The 26,222-nt window shown below is 46.8% G+C and overlaps 1 protein-coding gene across 3 annotated transcripts in view; it reads right to left on the reverse strand.

The window, feature by feature from the left end:
- The window catches only part of ASTN2 (astrotactin 2), a 602,974-nt gene that overhangs the window by 275,818 nt on the left and 300,934 nt on the right, over nucleotides 1–26,222 (reverse strand). For all 3 annotated transcript variants that reach the window (XM_073314892.1, XM_073314893.1, XM_073314894.1), the window contains one exon: nucleotides 3,223–3,373. In XM_073314892.1, the coding sequence (XP_073170993.1) occupies nucleotides 3,223–3,373 (151 nt within the window). The remainder of the gene's footprint in view (nucleotides 1–3,222; nucleotides 3,374–26,222) is intronic.

Genomic DNA, 26,222 nt, shown 5'->3' on the forward strand with positions numbered 1-26,222 from the left:
AGCACCCCGCCCCTTCCAGCTCCCCACTCCCACCTAGCAGCAACTTACACCCACATGGAGGCTGCTCTGTCTCTCCCCCGTAGCTATCAGGGACCAGGATTGCACTCCAAGGTGACTGCTCACGCTGATTCTCCATCCCATCCCCGACCCCCCTGTGTTTCGTTCCCATTAATTATAGCCTACATTTAGGCATAGGAGCAGGGTCAAGGAAAGGAAAGAAGCCCCATTTTCCCTGAGTGACATGGATTTCAATTTCCACCGCTTCATGGGCACATGCAGGGAGAGCCAGGCCTGTAATTTATTGACAATTTCTATCTTTTAAAAGGCGGCATCTTGGTGGTGCTTCTCTGTGGCGCACGGCAATCGGAGCCAGGATTGTTTCTGACAATATCTGGGAGGCACGTTACTTTTCAGGGTGAAATGGCAAAAGAGAGAGAGAGACAGACAGACAGACAAGAGGAAGGAAAACCAACTGTGTAAGGACCCACATTGTAAAGTGTTGCCTGTAACGCACCAGTGCTATTAGGCGGCCAAGCTAAATGTGCTTAACAAGCATTCGGGGATGGGGGGTGTCATAAATATAAAGGGAAGGGTAACCACCTTTCTGTACACAGTGCTATAAAATCCCTCCTGGCCAGAGGCAACATCCTGTGACCTGCAAAGGGTTAAGCTCAGCTAACCTGGCTGGCACCTGACCCAAAGGACCAATAAGGGGACAAGATACTTTCAAATTTTGGGGTGGGGGAAGGCTTTTGTTTTGTGCTCTTTGTTTATGTGGTTGTTCTCTCTTAGGACTGAGAGAGGCCAGACAGAAATCCATCTTCTCCAACCCATCCTAATCCAAGTCTCAAATATTGCAACCAGTATAGGTAAGCCAGGCAAGGCGGATTAGTTTATCTTTTGTTTTATGTGAATTTTCCCTGTGTTAAGAGGGAGGTTTATTCCTGTTTTCTGTAACTTTAAGGTTTTGCCCAGAGGGGGGATCCTCTGTGTTTTGAATCTGAATACCCTGTAAAGTATTTTCCATCCTGATTTTACAGAGATGATTTTTTCCTTTTTTTTTTTTTAAATAAAATCCTTCTTTTAAGAACCTGTCTGATTTTTCCATTGTTCCAAGATCCAGGGGTTTGGGTCTTTGATGATTTTGTAACCAACTGGTTAGGATATTATTCTCAAGCCTCCCCAGGAAAGGGGGTGTGTAGGGCTTGGGGGGTTATTTTGGGGGAAGACATCTCCAAGTGGTCTCTTTCCCTGTTCTTTGTTTAAAAAGCTTGGTGGTGGCAGCATAGGGTTCAAGGACAAGGCAAAGTCTGTACCTTGGGGAAGTTTTTAACCTAAGCTGGTAAGAATAAGCTTAGGGGGTCTTTCATTCGGGTCCCCACATCTGTCCCCTAGAGTTCAGAGTGGGGAAGGAACCCTGACAGGGGGGTAATGTTAAGAGCCACCCGGAGACGGCACCACTCCAGGCTGACCTTACTTGGCTCCCGTGTATAAACATCTTCAATAAAGAAAGAGACACTTCATTCCTGCTTCTGCAGAGCTGAGGAGGGGGCCAGAGAACGCTCCTGCAGGGAATAGGGCGGGTTTGGAGAAGGGGTGGTGGAGGGGCTGGGAGAAGCATCTATGGCTGTGCACGTGTGCATGAGAGAGAGGCTGAGTGTGACTATGAGAAAGACGTGCGTGCATGAAAACCAGCATGTGTGTGTGTGTGTGTAGGGAGGTGACAGTGTGTGTGTGTACACATGTGCTGAGGTGACAGAGAGTGTGTATACACATAGAGGAGTGTCATTGTCACTGGCAATCTGGTGTGTGTGTGTGTGAGATGAGTTCCAGATTGGCCCTGTGTGCCAGTGACAGAGACTGTCAGTGAGTGTGTGTTTGTGTAAAGTGTGTAATGATGCAAGAGCTCAACAGTGAGCACCAGGACAAGGATCCCACTTTAATCAGCTTGTTTTTTCCAGGCTCTTTTTACAGAAAGAAGAGGACGGATTCTCCAAGGTTGCCAAGTGACTCTGTTGCACAAGGAAACCTCCCCATCCCCTGCAGTGGTGTTCCTTTATTCATATTAAAAATCAACCTACAGCAACAAAATTCCCTTGGAGATGACTGTGATGCTGGAAGGTGTTAATGGCTGCCATCAATCACAGACCTGGATAAAGTCAATAGTTGCGCTAAGCACCCTTCTTTCAAGCTTATGCCTCTTCATGTAATGAAAGCTGGAAAGAAGAAGAAGCTACTGCCCAAGGCACTGGGCAGCCTGGCAAAACCTGGGCAGAGTTAAGCAGTGTGGTCCGTGGGATTTCCAGGGGATTGGCTGCAAATACAGGGACAAGGGTATTGTTTGGCAAGCTGTGAATGTGCGTGCGTGAGAAGCAGAAAGAGAGAGATGCCGGGGCGAGCGTGACCCTTGGAGGAGGCTGAGAGATGGAGCTACTTTTCGGCGCAGAACTTGCTGAAGAGGCAGACTTGGATTTCTGAGCCAGGAAACTGCCTGTTATTTGTTCCTACTGTGTTTGGGGAAACAGGACTTTTGTGCGTTCTTGGAAAACAGACAGGATTGCACCAAAGAAACACCTCCCTCTATCAGGAGTTTCTCCTCCGAAGGGAAACAACCCTGAAGAAGCGGCTACCCACTGGGGCCAAAGAGGTGGCACAGGGCTTTGGGAGGGGCACAGTGCATGAGGGAGGAGCTCCCAGAAAGTTGGGAAGCATGTGGGCAACAGAGGAGACAGCAAAGTCCATTTCTAGTCCACAACACTTTGGCAAGTACGTGACAATCGACTCTGCATTGCTCCGTGTGCCTTTGAGCTCCCGCTGGACCTCTGGGGGCTCCGTTGGGCTGGAGAACAGGTTGCTCATTACTGAGGCAGAATTCGCACCTGCGGCATTCCCCAGGAGCCCCCACCCCTCCCCACAGCTCAGACCATTCTACTTGCCCTGTTAACATTCCACAGGACCCTCGGGGCATCTCTCCAGCTAAGGCCAGAGCAGTCTGCTCCCACAGAGCAAGGCAAGAGAGAGAGAGAGAAGACAAAGGTGGGACAAGGAGGAGAGGGAGAGAAAAGGAAAGAGAGATAGACAGACACACAGTCCCACTGCCCAAAAAGGCAACAGAGATTCCCTTACCCAAATCCATGGACAAAGAACTAGTAACTCCTACCCAGGGCAGCCGTGACAACACGCCATCTCTCTACAGTGCTAGTCACCCGGTGGCATACATACCACACAGCCTGTGGAGTCCACTTTGCGGTCCGACACACACTTGAAGTTACGGGTGCAGCCACCGTTGTTGCGTGAGCAGTCTCGGACCGGCCCAAAGGAAGAGAGCAGGTCATTGATGGTTTCGAAGTAGGTGGACAGCATCGCTTCTTCCCTTGGAGAGAAAAGGCACTGTTAGAACTGGCGACCGAGCAGACTCGAGACAGCTTGTCTATGGGTCGCCAAAGGGTAAAAGGGGGGTAACTGGATGGAACGTTTTACATGAAATATTTATGTGAAATATGCTTTGTCATTGAAGCTAAAATATTTCATTGGCCTAGTTATGGTCCTCTGTACAGGGGTGAATTCCACCCTATGGGCATAATTCCTACCCATCATACAGGAATTCTGCTTCCAATGCTACAGTGACTGGTTGTGTGGCTTGCAGTGTTCAGTAATCCATTTTAGGGGGAAGACAAAAGGGTGGGATTTCAAATGTGCAGGAAGGACAGATTTTCAAAGGTATTTAGGCCTCTAAATATTCAGATAAGCACCTAGTTGTATTTTCAGAAATACCTGGATGCCTAAAATGCTTTTGAAATCCTCACTAGGCACCTGTCTTTATCTTTAGGTGCTTAAACACTTTTGAAAATCTGGGCCTAAGTGACTTAGGAGCACAAGTTCCACTGACTTTCAATGGTCACTAAGGCATTTTTGAAAATCTCACCTCTTAGAGCCACATGCACAGTCCATTTTGCAGGTAGCAAAGAATTCAGGGGTGAATGTGTTCTTCACATTCGATTCCTGTCAAAAGGGGTTGGGATCTTTGTTGAGAGCACTAAGCACTTATAGAATGTTTATCTTCTTCAAAGCGCTCTCCAAATATTAACTCATCCCCATAACATCTTGGGGAAATAGATATGATCATGCTGTTTTACTGACGGGACACTGAGGCACAGGGAGGTGAAGTAACTTACCCTAGGTCACAGAGTCACTCCCTCTGTTATTTCCTGCCCATGTTTCATACACCTCTTGGGTCTCTTTGTATTAGGGCTGGTCTATACTGGGCACTGCATCAGCGAAGCTATGTCCCTCAGAGTTATGAAAAGTCACACCCCTATGAGACAAGGCTATGCTGGCCTTTCCCCCGGTGTAGACAGTGCTGGGTCGACGAAGAATTTTTCTGCTGACATAGCTACTGCCTCTGGGGGAGAACCCCTCCCATTGCTGTAGTGAAGCCAGGTCTACACTAGGAAACCAGGTCAGTATAACTACATCGCTCAGGGGTGTGAAAAATCTACATCTCTGAGTGACGCAGTTAAACTAACCTAATACTTGGTGAGGACAGCACGTGGTCGATGGGAGAGTCTAGCTACCACCCCATGGGGAGGTTGACTATCTATACCAATGAGAGAAGCCCTCCCATCAGTGTAGGTAACATCTTCACTAAAGCCCTACTGCTACACCATTTTAAGCATAGACAAGCCCTGAGTGTCTACACTGTAGTGTTTTAACTGTTTTAACCATTGGTGCTCTGTCCTCACTAGGCTTTACAACTCCTCTCAAGTGTGTGTCTGGGTGTAGGGAGAGAAAGAGGAGGAGATGTCTCACAGCTATAGTGCGGCTGGGATTCCAGGGTCAGATCCTCAGCTGGTGTAAATCACTGCAGCTCCAATGACTCGAGGCAGAACAGGTGTGCAAAGCTGGGATGGCCCTTCTATTGTGTTGCACTCGAACCAGAGCAATGAGGACGGAGTGCAAGCTAGGAGTTGGAGAGGGGGGATCAATTCTCTCTTTTAATTAAATCTAGAAACACCGAATGAAAGAGGCTTTTGTGCCTCTTGTACGGCCAGTGATTTCTGCTGGCAGCGATTAGGAGAGAGGGGAGGGGAACGGCGCTCTCTGAAATTATGCCTGGTGTAATGGATCATCGCTGACAAAACAGGGGCAGCAGCTGATGAGCCTGAATGAGCCATTACGTGTATTAAAATATTAACCTCCTCGGAAGCAGGGGCGGGAGGGAGAGAGATGGAGGGAAGCATTTAAATGTCACCTCTGAGACGAGCGGGGTGACAGCACCTTCTCCAGACAGAGGAGCTGTTTGGCTCCTGACGCATCGATTCCTCATAAACGTTTGCTACGTTGGTGGAACATTGCTACAACACCAAGGCCTGACAGGAGGAAATGTCACTCAGAGGAAAGGATGGGCGGCGAGCTCCGAGGGAGCTGGGAGCAAACTTTGCTTTTGCTGCATCTGAGAGGGGCTGCTCAGCTCTCCGGAGCCAGACTGCACTCCACAGACAAGGACACACTCAGCTTTTCTTTGTAATGTTGGGGTGGATTTCAGTGCCGCAATATTTAATTAACCAGCTCACACAACAAGACAGGGGCAGACGGGGTCATAGGCAGCGGGTGATTTTCTACACAGAGAGCTCTGCCTCTGCCCATCAGTCCAGACCTGCAGCCCCCTGCTATTTCCGTCCTAAGACCTCCACCCTGCCCTGCCAATGCCCCTCAATTCAAACCTGCAGCCCCCTGCTATTCCCGTCCTAGGACCCCCACCCTGCCCTGCCAATGCCCCTCAATTCAAACCTGCAGCCCCTGCTATTCCCATCCTAGGACCCCCACCCTGCCCTGCTACTGCCCTTCAATTCAAACCTGCAGCCCCCTGCTATTCCTGTCCTAGGACCCCCACGCTGCCCTGCCAATGCCCCTCAATTCAAACTGCAGCCCCCTGCTATTCCCGTCCTAGGACCCCCACCCTGCCCTGTCAATGCCCCTCAATTCAAACCTGCAGCCCCTTGCTATTCCCGTCCTAGGACCCCCACCCTACCCTGCCAATGCCCTTCAATTCAAACCTGCAGCCGCCTGCTATTCCCATCCTAGGACCCCCACCCCACCTTGTCAATGCCCCTCAGTCCAGACCTGCAGCCCCACTTTATTCCAGTCCTAGGACCCCTACCCCACCTTGCCAATGCCCTTCAATCCAGACCTGCAGCCCCCTGCTATTCCAGTCCTAGGACCCCCACCCAGATCTTCCAATGTTTCCTTAGCCCCTCTCAACAGCACCTCCTACTGTTCCAGATCGGGGCTCCGCAAAACCTTTGCCAATTCACCTTCTTTCTGCCCTAATGCCCCACCCTTATCCCAGTCCTTGGTTGCTCCAATGGTTCTGCAAATGTACCTCATTGCTGACCCACAGCACCCCCTGCTATTGTAAGTCCAGACTTCTTCACAGTTGTGTCAATGCACCTGCAGCCTTTATCACCAAATGCCTAATCTGGTCGAGCCCCACTGCCCAGCCCTCCCCACCCCGAGCAATCACACACGTCCACGCATCTCTGCTCGTGCATCTCTGCACTGACCTGGGAGTCTGTTCCGAGGCGTTTCCCTAACAGAGACTGCAGAGTGCGTATTGTGAGCTGGAAAAGCCCTTGACTAGGACCTTGACTGACATCGCCAACCCCATTTCTTCTGTGAGTCATTAGATGGGGCCCAAGACTCGGAATCTTTAATTGTATTCCTGGCTCTAACTGGACTCGCTCAGTGACCTTGGGAAGTCAATTAAACTCTCTGAGCCCCAGTCAATCATAAAGGGAGGGTGGTGGCTAGCCGTGCTCACCCACCGTGGAGAGCAGCAGGTGAAAAGCCACTATCTAAACGCTAAGCATGCCAGAGAGGCTAGTGCTTTGACATGCTGTACCACTCAACCTCTTCATCAACATTTTACTGATCCCCACCAACTATGCTCTTCCGTCTAGGACCATCGTGAACGTTAATCGTCAGTGGTAATGCACCAAAGGGTATTAACTAAAAGACAAATCCAACCGGTTGGCTTCATGGGCAATTCAGCAAGACGTCTCCTGTCTGACTGAGGTTTAGATCAAAAGCCTGTTCTCCCCCTCCCGGCCTACGGCTGGTTTCTGTAGAACTGACATCTCGCCCAGAACTCATTTCACCCTGTCAGTCTGAGCCAGATGCTTGGATTTACACTGGAAATAAATACAGATAACAGATTCTGACATGTCCCATTGTTAACACATGCCCTTTAAGGTCAGTGTCACTCATGGAGAGATGCTAATGCTCAAGTCAAGATGGAGAGCAAGAGCTGTGTCTGATCTGGAATGTTTAGCAGCATGGGCAGAGAGGGGAGGGAACAGTCCCTCTCTGAGCAGCTGGAGAGGAAATGCATCTTCTAAATCAGGAAGGTTTCAGCAAGAACCTTTTCTCCTTCCCAAAGACAGACACTGTAGCACCCCCTGAAGCCAGAGGTGCATTTATTTCTGCCTGAACACCTGAAATCCAGACCACCTAGTCACCTTGACCAAGAGGGGCTGGGTTTGTCATCCAGGAGAGCTCATGCAGCCACTGCAAACTGAATCTCTGACTGCTGCACTTCATACCACCATGCTGTCCGGCTGCCCAAGCATATGCACTGATCCTTGTGCCTGTCTGCTTCCAGCACTTAGGGTTCTGTGCTCCCAAGGGAACAAAACACATCTGTTCCCGTATAGCTCTGTGTTTGTCCCCTGGTTAACCACATCACTGCTGGCTTCTCTCCCGTGACTGCTGCGGTGGCTACATTCCACTGCCGGCCATGTGAAAATCTGGGGTTGCCACATCAGATCAGACCACCAGGCCATCATGTCTCACCTCCTGCTTCTGATGAGCGACAACACCCCTGGTTCAGAGGACAGTGGAAGGGAGATGGGGGGGCCGGGGAGTCTAGCCAACTGTGTATAACTGTACATTAGGGGAAATAATCCCTCTTTACCTCAGATCAGCAGCATGGGACTAGATTATCCTTGATGTTTGATTCTGACTCTCTGCAGCAGTGAGTTCCATAGGTTGCCTTGAAAAATGTTTCTCTTCTTTGTTATACCTTTGCTGTTAAATTCACTGAGTGACACCATGATCTCTCATAACAGGAAAGGATACTAAAGAGGGGCTCCTCAGTTTGAACTCTGTCGTTCTGTATCTCAGAAACTTCAAGGAAGTGCCCTCTGACTCCTCTCTGGCCCAGGCAAAATAACCCTAGTTTATGCAATCTCTCATGTATGTCAATTTCTGCTTGGGCCCTAACCATCCACTGCAACACCATGCCCGTACCGTATCCCAGCTCCCAGAATGCTACACCTATGCTGAGAATTCTGCGTGCTGTGTGGGTCAGAAATATCTGATACACAGAGCAAATTTTGGATCCCAATGCGAAGAACATTTCAGAGTTTGTGAGCAAATTTCTGTTTCCTGAGACCTCTCCCTACCACAAAAGGCATACGTTTAAATGAAATATGCCTGCCTCGCTGCTAACCCTGCTGCGAGCCCCTGTAAAACAAGGCTCTCTGACTAGTTTTATGGCAATACATTCTTTGCATGATACCCAGAGACACTCGTTTTTGTCCAGGCTTCACAATGGTTCTTGAGTCAGTCAGAGTGCTGCGTGTCATCTCCCACAGCCTGCACTTGCTTTGACTACTCATTTGTAAATACTCTTCTCTTCTCCTTCCCCACTGCTCCGCATCCTCCTCCCTTGCCCCATCATTAATAAAACAGCATCAGTGACAAATACTGCTGAGGGTTACTTATTCATGAAATATCAGTGTCAAGCAATTCTAAAAGGCCCCAAAGCACTCATCCCACACTGCATCACGCCAGTCTCCTGAGCTTCACAACAACCCTGTCTTCTGGGCTGACCCTGGGAGGGGCTGCTGGGGATGATTCCCCTCAGCTGCCCTCTCCTCTATACCTGCTCTGTCCCCAACCCACGGACCTAACCACTAGTGAGACCCTGATACATCCCTGGCATCGGCTGCCCTGTGATCTACTCACAGCACTGGAGAGGGGCATCAAGCTACAGCCTTGCTGCTCACGAGTCCCAGAGACAGTGAACGCTGAGTGGAAATGGGGTCGCTGCATGTTCTGTGAACTTCAGCATCCCCCCCTTCTGTGTAGGGAACTGCACACCCCCATCCCCATACACTAGACAACAAAGGAAAGGCCCAAGCAGAGAGCGGGACATCTTTGGCTCCAAACACAGAGCTGTCTTCTCTTTAGCCCACCAATACCGACTATACCCACAGAGAGGGCTCCCCACTGCCCAACCCCCTGCCACTCCCCACCCCAGCCATACTCAGACAGGGTGCTCCCCACCCTGGCCAGACCCAGAGAGGATGCTCTCCACTGTCCATCCCCCCACCCCCTTTACCAGCCCTGGGCATTCCCAGGGAGGGTGCCCTGTGCTGTCCAGCCCTATGTTACTCCCACACACACTGAGAGGAGTTGCCTTCCACTGTTCCCTTTCTGGATACAAGGCAGCTTTTTGCTGTCCCCTCATCCCAACAGGGAAAGCTCCATGGGACATGACCTTTATCCGCTGCTGTGGTTTGCCTTCTAATGAGCTGCTCCGTGGATTCCCCAGCAGGGAACTGGCAGATCCACGGAATGACAGGAAGCAGCCAGGCTATGGGTTAGAGGTGGAAATTAACCAGACTGACCCAGGGCAGTGGTTGAATTGGCTATCAATGAGCAGCAGGGATGAACCATGCCCTGGGGCAACTGTGTTCACACCAGCTTAATGCACACAGCTGACATGGAGCTCTGTCCCAGCTGGGGAGGAGGGCTGCTGTGTCCTGTGCACAGTCCGTGAATGCCGGCAATGCCATTCCTACAACTTTCAGAGTAACAGCCGTGTTAGTCTGTATTCGCAAAAAGAAAAGGAGGACTTGTGGCACCTTAGAGACTAACCAATTTATTTGAGCATAAGCTTTCGTGAGCTACAGCTCACTTGTTTTAGCCACTGGGGCAGGGAAGTGGCAACCACTGTGGGCAGGAGGCAGAATTCCACTGGTGACAGTGGTCTGTGATCTGGGGTATAGCTCCAGGACTCCATAGTGCAGTGCGTAGAGGAGCTCTCACTGGTGGCGATGGCAGGTATGCACAAAGATGAGGTGTGGCAGGTGACAATCCTGCAGTGATTAGGGCCAAGCACCTAGTGGTTTGATATGCCTCCATTTTTGGGTGTCCATTTGAGACGACTTAAAAGAGCCTGATTTTCAGAATGCACAGCACATCTACCTTCCAAAAAGCAGACCCCTCCATGGTATCTCCACATGAGCACCTGGGGTCAGGGCCTTACTGCACCAGCCCATCACCTTTCACTTTCAAAAATAGAATATGCTCATGTAATGAAAGACCCTTGGGGGAGGGATAGCTCAGTGGTTTGAGCATTGGCCTGCTGAACCCAGGGTTGTGAGTTCAATCCTTGAGGGGGCCATTTAGGCAAAAATTGGGGATTGGTCGTGTTTCAAGCAGGGGGTTGGACTAGATGATCTCCTGAGTTCCCTTCCAACCCTAACTTTCTATGATTCTATGACACCGCAGACGCCTGATTACGCAGATGCCAGTGGGCCGAATTACAGTGGCACAGGCAACCTTAACTGTGGAATTTCTTAATGTTTACGTATCACCCCCCTCTCCCATATATATCCGATATTGTCAAAGCTGCCGAGGGGAGTGCTGCCAACCCAATTCCCACTGATTTTAGTAGGCATCCAAATATCACAGGTGGTTTTAAAAAGATCAGCCATACAGGCCAGATCCTAAGCTGGGGGAAATCAGTGTAGCCCCATTGACTTTGGACGATTAACTTCAATGCAAGTCGGCAGCTAGTTCATATGAATTTTCCTTAGTACTGCCATGTCTTATGATAGTAGACCTTATAAGCCCCAATATGACAAAATTTATATATATATATAAACCATGATTCAAAGTGTGACAGGTTCCCTACAAGTTTGCAGTAATATACTAGAGATTCAATAAATCCAGCGCTACATCGGCTGCATTTAGAAGCTTATCCTGGCAACCAGAAACTTAATTAAAATAGAAAAAAAAAGCGCCCCGAGTCTGTAGGAAACATCAAATTCATCCTTGGGGATCCCAGAATCTAGGGGTGAAACTGACATGTGTTTAGTTATCTGGGAGTGATCCTATGATGCTCTGCATAAAGAATTCCCATCAGGCCAGTGGCCTCTTTCATGGTAAAGTAACAACCACACAGAAGGGGAGAGAGCTCAGAGATGCCATATGCAAGGAGTAGGGCCAAATCAGCGATGCCATATAAAGGTAAGCAACTATTCTTTCCCCCCTTTGCCTTAGCAAAGAATCATGATCCCCTCTTCAACGCTGAACAAGTGAGGTGCAAGTAAGATGCCCTAGCTATACACTGACACATGCCTGGTCTCCTAGGCAACCTTTGCTAGGGGAGATTTAAGAAGAGGCACATTAGATCTAATATAGATGATAAACCACATTCAGTAAGAGCCTTGTGATTTGCATGTCTCAGTTCCCAGTTCACTGCGGCTCTCATGGCGTATAATTATTCCCAGATTCAGTACGTTCGATTTCATGGGTGGAACCATCTTTTTTAAAAGGTTGTGCATTTCCAGACACCAGTGGCCAGATGATAAAACACAGAATACTTGATTCAGAGCACAGGAAATTCCAGCTTTTGTCAGGGCGATAAGCTAGGGTTAACCACATCAGAGGATGACGGTCAAGAACACAGAGATGGGATTTCAGAGACCTCTCTCTATTCCTACTCACATCCTAGAACACACACATCCACAGAGATCACTTTATCACTTTCTCCAGGCTGCTCCAGAGCCCTGGCAAACGGGTGGTGAGGGCGGAACAAACCTTGGTTTTCTTGGTACAAAAGGGTTGCATTTAACCCAGATCCCAGTGGATCATAAGGAACATATTTAGGGCTTGATTCTCATTTACATTAATGCTCCTTTATACCACCCTGGAAATGTAAAGTAACCATAAATTACTCAAATGCTGACCGCTTTACATTGCTAGAGTCAGTATAAAGGAGATCCAGGCCCTCAGAGTTAGATCTGGCATAAGGATGGCCACGGTTTGAAGAAGACATAAGAAGCTTCTTAGAACTCAATCCTGTCACAATTAAATAGGTGCATATCCTTGCTGCTCACCCATACATGTTTGAGGAACTTATTTGGCAGAATCAGAGCCTTAGAAAGTCTACTCTTTGGGGCTGGAGACATGTCTTCCTCTGTGTTTGGAAAGTGCCTACCATATGTTGAGGGATATCACAATCTAAATATTGATTAATGTTAATAAGAATTATTCCCTACCCATCCAGACAGAGCTGCTCAAAATCAAGTATTGTCAGTGCTCATAATTTGATCACGTCTTGCATACTTGTTGTTTTCCTTAAAGCTGCAGCTTCTGGAGTCATGTGATTATGTGAGAATCTGTGCTTTCATTTTTTTCTCCCAGTATGTTTCCAGTCCTCGTGGTTGCAGAGAAAAGCTGGAAAATGTGACCCTCTAAATGCTCAAAACCATAAAGAAAATAAAAAGACCTCCAAAATTATTGTTGTTTTAAATCTTATGATTTTGAAGGGACCTGGCTTGTGAATTTTGAACACTTCAGGGTGGTGACACTGGCTCAGCTACATATGCTGGGTAGTGAAAGGAACAGCTTGGAGCAGTGAGATACCTGTTCACCTAAACCACAATGATCACTTAGGAAAACTTGCAGGAAAGGTTATCTGTAGCTGCACAATATTAATAATTTAAATCATTAAGATGAGAAAAAAAGATGTGTCCATTCAACAAATAACTGGCAGTAGTAATATTTAGTAACTGATGGTAATTGAACACTAATTAACTCATTTACTGAGTAATGTATTTACCCAGTCCAAAAAAAAAAAAAAAACCCTCTCTTTCTATAATGGCAGAGGTTTATATGTAATTTGAAGCAATGAATAATTAAAAAAAAATGTAAATGAAAATTACTAAGTGATTTCTCTTTGCTTATTAATATTTTTATTAGTATTAAATTTGCCAAGCAATTCCCCCCACCATCCGTCTTCTCAAAATGTTAATTTTAAGTTCAAACTAAATCTTAGTAAGTAGCATAATTGTTTTGCTTGGACTCAGTAATTAAAAAGCCCTGTGCCATTTTCTCTCCCCTGAAGCCTATGAAACAAGCACTCCGATAACATGCTGATGACTGGGGTACTAAAAAACTATCAAAATGAGTTGTCTTGCTGCTCTGTGACAAAGGAAGACATGTTGAATCTAGGGTAAATGGGCGTGGTTCATGACAGTGGCAAGATTTCAATCCAAAACCCATCCACAACAGTCTTCCCATATATCAAAGGTTGTTATAGAGAGGTCAGTGATCAATTGTTCTCAATGTCCGCCGAGGGTAGGACAAGAAGGAATCAGCTCAGTTCACAGCAGGGGAGATTTAGGTTAGAAATCAGGAAAAACTTTCTGTCAAGGTAGTTAAGCACTGTTCCTAGGGAGGCTGTGGAATCCCCATCACTGGACGTTTTTAAGAACTGCATTGACGAAACACCTATCAGTGACGGTCTAGGAGCTTTACTTAATCCTGCCTCAGTGAGGGGGACAGCCTAGATGATCTCTCAAGGTTCTGTCCAACCCTCCATTTCTATGATTCCATGGGCTGGTCTACACTGAAACCTTACATTGGTACAGCTATGTACGTCTCTCAGGGGTGTGAAAAATCCACACTCCCAAGGAGAGTAGCTACGACAACCTAACCTGCAGCACAGACAGTGCTAGGTTGCTGGAAGAATTCTTCTGTTGATCTACCTACCACCTCTCGGGAGAACCCCTCCTGTAGCCGTAGTGTTTACACTGAAGCACTGCAGTGTATTAAGTGTATGTCTCAAGCTATGTCTACACTACAATTAGACACCCACTGCTGGCCTGTGCCAGCTGACTCGGGCTCACTGGGCTTTGGCTTAGGGGCTGTTTAATTGCAGTGTAGATGGTCAGGCTTGGGCTGGAAACTGGGCTTTAGGACCCTGATAGGTGGGAGGGTCCCAGAGAGCCTGAACCCAAATGTCTGCACCACAATTAAACAGTCCCTTAGCCTGAGCCCTGCAAGCGCAACTCAGCTGGCTCGGGCCAGCGGTGGGTGTCTAGTTGCAGTGTAGACAAACCCCAGTTAAACCTCAATGGGCTTTGGAAAAGGCCCCAAAGGAAGAAACCAACTCCTATCAATTGAAACAAAACTGCCCCACTGAACTGTGCTGATGTCTCACCGCAATTCACTTCCTTGTATCCTGAATGATGGGGGAAAGGGACTTAACTCTGGGTAAAATGGGCTTCCACCCCTAGTGAAAGTTGGGTTATTGAGGGGGAGGGAAAGCAAGAGGGTGTTGCAATGATTGGTAAGAAGCACAAACTCTGGCCCAAGACTCTCATATAGTGACTGGTGAGAGAAAGGTTTCAGAGTAACAGCCGTGTTAGTCTGTATTCGCAAAAAGAAAAGGAGTACTTGTGACACCTTAGAGACTAACCAATTTATTTGAGCATGAGCTTTCATGAGCGACAGCTGCATCCGATGAAGCGAGCTGTCGCTCATGAAAGCTCATGCTCAAATAAATTGGCTAGTCTCTAAGGTGCCACAAGTCCTCCTTTTCTTTTTGGTGAGAGAAACAGTCACATATTGAACTTGGAGGCTGCTCTGTGCCTGGTGTCAGATCACTTCAGAGCCCCCACACAAGGAAAGCCAGGTGACTAGACAGGGACAAACTTCCTGCAGGGAGAGGAGGAAAGAGGGGTACCAGCCCCAACCCGGTTGCTGTTCATCTCCCCTGCAGCCAGTCTGTCCACGTTGATCTAGTTCTTTATCTACTCACATTGAAATTCACCAAGAACCCAAATTTACCAGAGACTCTCGGAACGGAAAGAAAACTCTACCCCCGCTCCCCTCCTCGCTCCTACTCAGGCAAGTCAGAAGCCCAAATCCTAGGTGGCTGGTGCATGTAGGACATCCAAAAGCAATTAATAGTCAGACTCAGACTCCCAGCCGGGCAAACCCTGGGTTCTCGGAAGGATGTAAGGAACACAACTGTAGCTCTGCAAACCTGGGGATACACAGGGTAACACCTCACTAAGGGCACTACTGGAAGGTGCTCTCACACTGGGGGGATGAGGGTGATATAAGAACCTATGCAGAATTACACACCAAAAACTGTGGTGGAAAGAACAGTCTTAAGGCTGCAAAGTCTAGCACTCCAAAGTTAAGAAATGTCAGAATTAAAATGAGCCATGGCACCTTAATTCACCCCCTTGTGTGTCTGCATTATGATACAGTCTTTAATTACCCAAGCACCTACTAGTTCTCCCACAGGACTCCTGGTGCACACGATGGATGGTGCTCAGTTTGGACCAGATATTTAATGCTCCTACAGATGTAGATGGGGCCTAACGGGATTTTAAGAGCCTATAAATTGGAGTTAGATGCCACACTGCTCTGCATGACTCCCAGTATTCTTGCCCAACCACTCCCAGTCATAACTTCTCTCCCCGCTCCAATTCCTTTCTGATGAAACTCCTTGCCCCAGTCCATGCCTTTACCTCCCACTCCAGGTCTGGCGCTTGTGCCCTCTCCATTCAAATCAGGCAACTTCCATCTCCATGCTGTTTGGGTGCCCACAGGGGGATTCATTGAGAGCACAGGAGAAATAGTCTTCCTGTTTCTCGGATCTGATGGCAAGCCCCACTCAAGCCCAAAGCAGTTGGGAGCAGCCTTTACAGGGACACTCCGGCTTCGCCCTGTACTGGAGCATGCTCCGTCATTCTGTGTGGATGGTGCACACAGTCTGGTGAGCACTAGGCTCGATGAGGCCTGGAACGTGCTCAGTGAGGATGGAATCTTTGGAAATTTTTGTCGCTAGAACAGACGTCTCCACTGAGCAGGCGCAAACTACAATTTTTCAGAAGCTTGTAACTTAGCCAAATTTAGGGGACAGCAAAAGGCACGTTCCTGACACAAGGGCAACCCCTGCGCCAAAAGTCAAGTCCCTGTTCCAAAGCATGGGGGCACTACAGCTATTCAAAAAAGAGGCCATCAGAATTGTTCAGCATGGCCAGTGCAACGTTTTCCTCTAGCCCTGTTCTAGCAAATGGATGAACTGTTTTGGTTGAATTTTTCCTAAAAAGTTTAGCTTGAGGCAGACATCTGGCATGGAGAATTTCAGAACAGTCAAAGTTTGGTAAAGTTATAAGTGAGTAAAAATAAGATTTTATAACGGGAGGTATCTGGCAACCTTAATAATAGATTGTTCTTCTAGCCCTGTCTACAATCAAACAGAAGAGAACCAATTATACAGGGGACTAATTTTATTTCTATCATAGTTCAATGGCGAAAGCTCACATCAGTGTCACCGGTAACGGACAAGATCCTCAAGCAACACTCCTCCTCACATGTATCTATTCCGAACGAGGCCACAATTAAACAGGTGGGACATTGGAAGGGAGTTGATCATCCAATCACCATTTTTTTTTCCGGCCTCTCAAAATAATTAGCATCCAGCAAGCCCAACATGTAAGGTCACTGCTCATTCATCAGACCAAAGAAATGGCTGGTGATTCATTTGTCACAAGCTAATGTTCTGCATTCCCCCCTGCAGGAGGCTCTCTGGACTTTCTGTCTGCCTTCCCTCTAGCCCCGATTTACTATTCAGTGAAGGTTGGGAGGAATAAGAACTAAATATTCTCCTGACACTTTGCATACTGCCCTGCTGTGGATTAATGTGTAGTTCGCACACACAGAGGTATGGTCCACACTGCTGCCATGGTAACCACATCAGCTCGCGATTTGGCTAAAATACATGAGAAGCCCAATGCAGAGCTCTGGGCTTCAGCCTGCTTACAATGATAGACGGTCTTCCCCGCCTCACCCACAAGGACACGCTCAGCTGAGGTCTGCATGGGAAGAAGGCCTGAGGAAGTCACAAGAAGAGTGGAATGCTGTGTGGTGAGCGTCCAGGGAAAGGCCGATTTTAGAACCCATATGCACCGTGTTAACCCCCAAATGAGGTTGGCCCCAGTAATGAGGACACAAGTCTAAATCCTTGGGAGATCTGGGTTCTGCTTTACATGCTTCCCCTCTCTCTGCCTTGCATTCCCTGACTGTAAAATGGGAATAATTACACTCCATCCACAACTGTAAAGAGCTTTTCATAATCTGCAGCTGAAAGGTGCTATGAGTGCCAGGCATTACTGTACAGACCCACTGATCTTCATGCCACGTACGGGTGTAAGCAGTCACTTGTTCTTCCTCGATTATCCTGGTCTTCCTCAAGAAGCATTGTGGGAAATGTTTCTGTTCTGATGGGCTGCTTGACAGATACATTGGCATTTGATGCCAATTAAGGAAAGTGATGGGATGTTGTATTTGGTAGAAAACAAACAGGGGAAAAGTTTCCTCCACTTTTCCCAGGAACTTAGCTACTTTCTCTCTCTCGCCCACGCACATACCAAAGCTCCCAGCCCCAAGCCCGGCCAGCTCTCATTCTGCTGCTGCTGCTGGTTTTTAAATCCAAATAAAGTTCTTGGTTGCAGCAGTGATCAGCACTTTAGAAATGCTGATAGAACTGGATAAATAGGGACTGGCCAGTTGTGCAGGAGCAGACATCTACGCCCTGGTTTGTCACAGCTGCTGAGCACCTGGCGCTCCCATCGATTTGCTGGGAACAGAGGCTGCCGAGGCACCTCCAACAATCTGCCTGCTCCTCCCAGGGGCAGGGGAGGGGAGGAAACGGGTGTACAGATTGTGACTAGGCTTGTTCCAGAAGAGGTGTGGGGACATTTCGTCTCTCCGCCGGTGGAACTGTCCTTAAAGGAATGAACCCGTCAGCACTACACTCTTCCTGGAGATTACGCTTCCCTTCAAGCTAAGGGGGGAGGCGGCCCCGGCCCCAGGCTGGCGGTGCTCCAAAGGTCCGGCACGCTACATTACTCGCCGACCACCCCCTGCGGCAGTGAGCTCTCGTTATCTACCTGAGCACAGTGTGGGCGGCTGGGTCACGCCTACTGTTAATCAACACAACATCCTCTCGCCTCACGGCTGGCGGTAGGGAAAGGCAACAGGACAGCTACCTGAAGGGCCTCTGATCTGAGAAGCCCTGAGCTTTCTGGAGGCTGCTGAATATCAGCACAAACACCCACATGAATGGCCCTGAATGATCTCAGAGCCCCATTAATCAGGAGATCTCACCCCACCATCCCCATTCCCCCTCTACATGCAGAGAAACCTTTGAGACTGGGAAACTGAGGCCTGGTCTACACCTAAAACTTAGTTTGCCCTAGCTAAGTCACTCAGAAGTGTAAAAAAGTCATGCCCCTGAGAGACGTAGTTAAACAGACCTACACCCTAGTGTAGATAGTGGTACATGAATGGAAGAATTCTTCACTCTTGAGGAAACCCCCTTCTCTCACTGTAGGAAGTGTCTACACTGTAGAATTACAGCTGCTGCTGGGTCATTGTAATGTAGACATGCCCTTAGGGCTGTTCTGCGCTGAAAACTTACATCAGCTAGCTAAGTCTCACAGGGGTGTGAAAAATCCACACCGCTGAGAGACGTATGCCAACCTAACCTACCGCCTCTCGAGGAGGATTAACTAAAGCTGTAGCAGTTCAAGACTAGGCACAGCCAAAGTTTAATTTCATTCTTACACAGGGATGGGGGTGGCAGGGGAAAGGGGGACACGTGGCGATGGGGGAATTGTTTGTAGACAAGAGGCAGAAAGGAGTTCAGGGGGTCAGGAATGGAGCCCTGAATATTACTTTCTAGAGGGCACTTCCAAACCTCGTCCATGCACCACGCTTTACAAAACGCTGTTCAACAGGGCTGGTTACTAGGGAGGCTTCTATGCAAATAGATATTAAAATCCTTTGTTCTTTTAGAACGTCTTCCATCAGACGCTCCCAAGGCACTTTTTACAAGTAAATAAATATCACCATTCCATAGATGGGGAAACGGAAGCAGAGACGTTACTGAAGGCTAAATTTTCAAAAGTGCACCCAACTTTACACATTTAAGGTATGTCTTCACTGCAGTGTTAACTTGGGCTCTTACTTGGGTTTTAGCCCAAACCCCACTACTGTCCCCACACAAAAACTTCTGGGCTACCCAGCCCAGCTGGGATAGTGGGTGAGAGCCTGGGATCCATTTTAACATGGGCTGCAATGTACTCACTTCGTAGTGAGGACACAGGCTAAATCACTTGAGCATTGACAGTCTCCCAATGCCTTCCCCCGGAGGACACACGAGTTCTCCCACAATTGCCTGGGAAAGAATCTAACAGCATCAGCAAAGAACCCTGGGATATACGCTCCGTGAGGATATAGTAGTGCACGCTGGGCATTGCAGTGGGGAACATTCACACCCAGCCTAGGCTAACCCAGGTGCCAATGGCCCAAGTTACCTCTGCAGTGAAGACATACCCTTACGGACAGATTTTCAAAAGGATTCAGGTCCAGAGCCACAAAGGTATTTAGGCTCTTGATTTCCACTGAAATTGGGTGCTGAGTCCTTCTGAAAGCTCCATTCCTCGGGGTCTGATTTCCAGAAGTGAGGAGCACCCAGAACGCCCTTGAACTTCAGCAGTCACGCCCTCACCTCTCAACTGGTTGGGGACACATGCAGTGAGAGGAAATATTCTCAGCAGGGTGAAGGCAGGAAGGGTGAGAGGTAGGGGTTTTCTGTGCTGAGGGAGGATGGTGGGGAAGTCATGGTAAGAGGAGATTCTCAGTAGCAAACCTAGAAAGAGGCATGAACATGTGGAATGAAGATTCAAGCACTCTGGGTTTGTAGGGCAGGCTTAGGGACTTAGGGGAGGGGCAGCTGGGGAAAGTGTAGAGGGCAAAAGACACCTCAGAAAAGGATAGTGCATGGTTAAGGTGCTAGCCTGGGACTTGGAAAACGTGGGTTCAATTTCCAGCTTCATCACAGACTTCCTGTGTGGCCTTAAGCAAGTCACTTAGTTTTGTTGTGCCTCAGATCCCCATTCTTTAAAAGACTGTGACGTGCTCAGACACTATGGTAAATGGGACCTACAGATCCTAGATAGATAGATAGTGGAGAAGAAGAAAACACAACAAAAAAAACTCAGAGCAAGCCATTATAAAGATGTGAGCTACGATCCCTTTGACCACTTGGACTGCATGGGCAGACCTCTGTGCCCATGCTGGGACCTACTGACTGCTGCGGGGCTGCTTGCAGGGCGTGGAGTTCAGGGCAGGACAGGGACTGAAATGATCAGCTCTTTGGGGCAGGTGCTGTGCCTTCCCCGGTGGGTGGAAAGCCCTCAGTACAATCTACACCAGTGGTTCTCAACCCAGGGTACATGTACCCCTGGGGGTACACAGAGGTCTTCCAGGGGGTACAACAACTCATCTAGATATTTGCCTACTTTTAAAACAGGCTATACAAACAGCACTGACAAAGTCAGTACAAACTAAAATTGCATGCAGACACTGACTTGTTTCATACTGCTCTATATATTATACACTGAAATGTAAGTACAATATTTATATTCAATTTATTTTATAATTATACAGCAAAAATAAGAAAGTCAGCAATTTTTCAGTAACAGTGGGCTGTGACACTTCTGTATTTTTATATCTGATTTGGAAAGCAAGTCGTTTTTAAGTGAGGTGAAACTTGGGGGTAAACAAGACAAATCAGACTCTTGAAAGGGGGGCAGCGGTCTGGAAAGGTTGAGAGCCACTGATCTAGACAACATCTTTGAAGTATCAATTCCAGACCCTCCTGGCAGAATAGTAGCTTCTAGTGCAGATTAAGCCTCATACTGGAGTGTTCCATCAACAAACCACAGCCACAGACAGCTCAGGGACAGCATCAGCTCTGGGAAATTCCTTCTCTGTAATGAGCTGACCCTCAAGCTGGCTTCCAGCTCTTCAATTCCAGAGGCAACTGCTCTGCATTTTAGCCTTGCCTGAAGCCATACTGTGCAGGAAAAGCTACCTAGTCACACCTGGGGCCAGGTGTATTCTAGAAAGATAATCCATGTGAAAAAGAAGAAAAAAAAAGAATCTGGATCTGAGTTCTGTTGCATCCATTTTTATTCCTACAACCAAGCTGGTTGCCACCATGCCTGATGGCAGATGAAGAACACATTGACTTTCTGTTTGGGTAAATAAACAAGATAAATTAAGTGGCAAACTGATCATCATAAAGTGGTCATGATTTACTTGGGGGTGGGGAAGGAAGATGGTTAAAGGCAGAAAGCAGCAGACGACAAGTGCCTGGACTGTATTATAACCCAATGTTCAGCTCCCCATTTTTGCTCAGTTTTGGGGGCCAGGAGAGTTCCAGCCCAGATGAGGCACTTGTTTTGTGTGGAGCCTGTTTTGTGTGGATTTGGTTTTTTGGGGGGTTGTGGGATTTTTGCCTTTTTTTTTTTTAAACCAGGACAAACACTAATATTAAGCTAGTATAGCCTAAGAGACCAAATTTAGAGATTAATTTACAAGAATTTGTGTTAGCATAACTGCCACCTTCTGGTGCCAATTACATGTTTGTTACACTGGGCACAGGCACCGGGGCGTGTAAACTACAAAACATTAGACATTCAGAGACCCAGATCTCTGAAGTTACCTAGGTGCCTAACTCCCATGGGAATTACCAAGCTTTCCAGGATGGACCATTGCTGCAATGGAATGCTAAACTGTATCACACTGTCCAGCCACTAGGTGGCACTCCATGTAAAATACTTCATTGAAACAAACCTCAGCCTTACCTAAATGACATGGTCTCATGATTAAACTAACACCAGAATCAGAAGGAAAACAGCAACAAAGGTTGCAGATAGAACAAAAAGTGCAACAAAGATTGCAAGAGCTCATCAGCATGTCACTTTTCAATGTCCCAGAGAACTTCAGCTTTGACAAACCTTCACAATGGACAGATTGGAAGCAGATTGCAAATTGCAAACAAACTCCACTGGAAATAGACAGGTGTCTTCTTTAATTTATGCTATGGGGAAGCAAACAGAGCGGATCTTTAAATCCTTTGACTTTACTGTGGTCATTCACAAAGATGACTATGAAAGGGCTCTGGCTATGTTTGATACATACTTTATACCTCAGAGAAATGTGGTTTATGACAGAGCACGTTTTCACCAGAGAATTCAAGAACCAGGGGGAAATTTTGAATGTTTTATAAGAGCTCTGCATACATTGGCTGAAAACTGTGATTTTGGGAATGGGAAACATGAAAATATTAGAGAGAGACTGGTTATTGGGTTAACACATAAAAACCTGTCACAGCAGCTACAAATGAACAACAATTTAAGCCATACAGACAGCAAAGCAGTCAGAATTAACAACAGAACAAAAGGCAGGAGCACCTTGAAAAAACCTGAAACTAGCTTAGAAGCTATAAACAGACACTTGAGTGTTAGAAGTCATTATCATAAAATCCCTGAGGCAAGGAGAGAGAATTCCCAGGCTAAGAGGGACAAATTCCAGCCTACATGTACAAGGTATGGAAAAAAAGTCATATCTCAAGAGAGGATGCACTTCCAGCCAGAGGCGCTTGGTGTAATACATGTATGAAATATGGATATTTTGCAACAGTTTGTCACACCAAAGCAATCAGGGAGTTGGACTCATATTACAGACAATCAAGAGCCATTGTTTTTTGATCTATCATTTGTGATGACAGAGCCTACCGAGAGAGTGAAACTGGATATTAATGGCAAGACTATTGACTTTAAAATTGACTCAGGAGCTGATGTCACGGAAGGGACTTACAACTACCTTCAACCCCTCCCAGAGCTGAAGTCACCTGACATAGCCCTGACTAGCCCTGGAAGTATTCTGAACTGCACGCACCAGGTTTATTAAAGAAACAACATAGAAAGCTATGCATTCAGAGTGCATGTGATCAAAGGCTCTAAGATCAGCAACCTTATCAATCATAGTGTGGCAGACATGATTGGCCTGGTAAGGAAGATGGAAGAACTCGATGGAGGATTTGAGGATATTGGAGTTTTGAAAAGAGATCCAGTACAAATGAACTTAAGAGACAATGCTGGGTCATGCAGTGTACAAACTCCTCTACCAGAAAGACCTTGGAAGAGTCTAGCTGCAGATTTATGTAGATTCAGAGGACATCATTTCTTGCTCGTTATGGACAGTTTTTCCAGGTATATAGAAATAATGTACTTGAAAAACATAACACGTCATAGAGTTACTGAGAAACTGAAGTGCACTCTTGTTCTCTTTGGTATTCCAGAACAACTAGTGTCTGACAATAGACCACAATTCGCTGCAGCAGAATTTAAGTCATTCCAAACAAAATATGATTTTGATCATATTACTAGCAGTCCACATTATGCAAAAGCAAATGGAAAGGCTAAGAGAGCTGTACAGAAAATCCTACAGCAAAAAGACCCATTCCTTGGTCTTCTGAGTTACAGATCAACACCAGGTTTCAGAGTAGCAGCCGTGTTAGTCTGTATTCACAAAAAGAAAAGGAGTACTTGTGGCACCTTGGAGACTAACAAATTTATTTGAGCATAAGCTTTCGTGAGCTGTAGTCCAGCACAACTCCTGATGGGAAGACAACACAGAACTACTGTTCCAACTTTGGAGAAGAACCTGCTCCCAAAGTGGCCAGACATGAAGACAGTAGCCACATCAGATAAAATGGCTAAAAGAGATTATGAACACTTTTACAACAGATGTCATAGAGGACTGCTGGATCGAGCACCTGATGACCATGTTCAGGTCAAATCGGATGGAGAAAAAGGATGTACAACTCCATCTGTTGTAAAGAAAAAGAATTCAGTGCCCAGATCATATGTGATTGAGTCTGACAGCAGGGAGCTCAACACAAACCACTGACAGCTACAGTTTGTTCCTCAGAAACAACCATCAACAGAGCAAACTCTACAGATGCCAGATGCAAAACAAGAAGATGAAGACTGAAGGATTTCAAACCCACCACAGCCAGTCACTGCAAATAATGGACAGCTAGATGACCAAGTTATTATGCGTTTGGGTCGCGTAATTAGAAAACCAGTACAATTCAGAGACACTAAACAGACTGTTACATACTGAATTTCAAAGGCAGTATGACAGTGTAAATGGTAGGAATGAAGAACTTAATAGTAAACTGTATTATACTGGTCAGCTACTAGTTGGTGTTGTGTCTAAAATACCTTGTGTAAGCCAACCACAGCCATACCTGGCAGAGCATTACACAATCTTATGAGGAACACATCTGGTGTGTACAAGCAAGCTCTGTAACCAGTCCTTATCTGATAGAGAAGAACACAATTGTCTCCTTAATAGTTTATAAAATGTGATTCACAGCTACATGAGAGAAATATAGCCAAGCCAACCCTACTATAAAGTGGGTGCACAACTGGTTGGAAAACAGTAATCAGCGAGTAATTATCAATGATTCACAATAGAGGATCTACCCTGGATCTGGTTCTATTCAATATCTTCATGAACGATTTGGATAATGGCACAGAGAGTGCACTTATAAAATTTGTGGACGACACCATGCTAGGAGGGGTTGCAAGTACTCTGAAGGACAGAATTAGAGTTCAAAATCATCTTGACAAACTGGAGAAATGGTCTTAAATTAAATAGGATGCAATTCAATCAGCACAAATGCAAAGTACTCCACTTAGGAAGGAACAATCAATTGCACAAATACAAAATGAAAAATGAGTGCCTACGAAGGAATACTGCCAAAAAGGATCTGGGGGTTATAGTGGATCACAAACTAAATGAGAGTCAACAACATAATACAGTTGCAAAAAAATCAAAGATCATTCTGTGATGTATTAGCAGGAGTGTTGTAAGCAAGACACAAGAAGTAATTCTTCCAGTCTACTCAGCATTGATAAGGCCTCAGCTGGAGTACTGTGTCAAGTTCTGGGCACCACATTTCAGGAAAGATGTAGACAAATTTGAAAAAAAAAAATCCAGAGGAGAGCAACAAAAATTATTAGAAGTCCAGAAAACATGACCTATGTGGAAAGATTGGAAAAAGTGAGTTTGTTTAGTCTGGAGAAGAGAAACTTGGGGGGGGGGGTGGAGGGAGAAGAATGCACGGGAGGACATGATACCAGTCTTCAAGTACATAAATATTGTTGCAAAGAGGAGGTTGATCATTTTTTTCCCTTAGTCATTGAGGCTAGGACAAGAAGCAATGGTCTTAAATTGTAGCAAGGGAGGCTTAGGCTGGACTTTAGGAAAAATGTCCTAACTGTCAGGGTAGTTAAGCACCGGTACAAATTGCTTAAGGAGGCTGTGGAATCACCATCATTGGAGGTTTTTAAGAACAAATTAGACTAACACCTGTCAGGGACGGTCTAGATAATACTTAGTCCTGTCTCAGAGCAGAGGATTGGACTAAATGATCTCCTAGATGAGGTTTTTAAGGCCCCACTTGACAAAGCCTTGGCTGAGATGATTTAGTTGGTGTTGGTCCTGCTTTGAGCAGGGGATTGGACTAGATGACCGCCTGAGGTCTATTCCAACCCTAATATCCTATGATTCTGTGACCTATCGAGGTCCTTTCCAGCCCTGCATTTCTATGATTCTTGATTAGGAAAACGAAACAAAAACAAAAATCAGTATAAAATAATGTATGCATCTGGTAAGGGCCAAGACAGACGCCTCCCCTTCTGGCAGCCCCCACTCTAGGATAAGTTTTTGGACCCATGTACCATGCAGATTGCACCCAGAAGAGTTGCACCCCAGCAATGGTTACAAAAGATTTCTCAGAAGTTCTGAACACTCAGGGGTTAATGATGCCTGCTGAAGACAGGTGTGCATTGGGAGGGATGCCCCCCCCACCCCTTATGTCCACAGCTGTGCAGTCATCAGGTTTGTTTCAGTTGACAATGTAATTGTGACGGATATTCAGTTTGAACGGCAATCCGCAAGGGGAGACACTGGTGTGTGGGACTTGGGCATCACAATTCCTGCCTGATTAGATCTGTCAAACAGATCAGACCGAGCTGTGCCTTGGAATCTGCTCTCCAGCTTCACATTTAGCGGCAGACACCTGATCAGAGGAGAAAAGAAAATCTTGCCCTGCCATTTCAGGGTCTCTTTCTTTCTCCCACCATCATTTTCCCCTGCCCTCCCCCTTTTAATACCTATTCCAATTCAAGGAGCTATGG

This window comes from Lepidochelys kempii, chromosome 16, assembly GCF_965140265.1.
Source record: "Lepidochelys kempii isolate rLepKem1 chromosome 16, rLepKem1.hap2, whole genome shotgun sequence".
Classification (NCBI taxonomy): Eukaryota; Metazoa; Chordata; order Testudines; family Cheloniidae; genus Lepidochelys; species Lepidochelys kempii.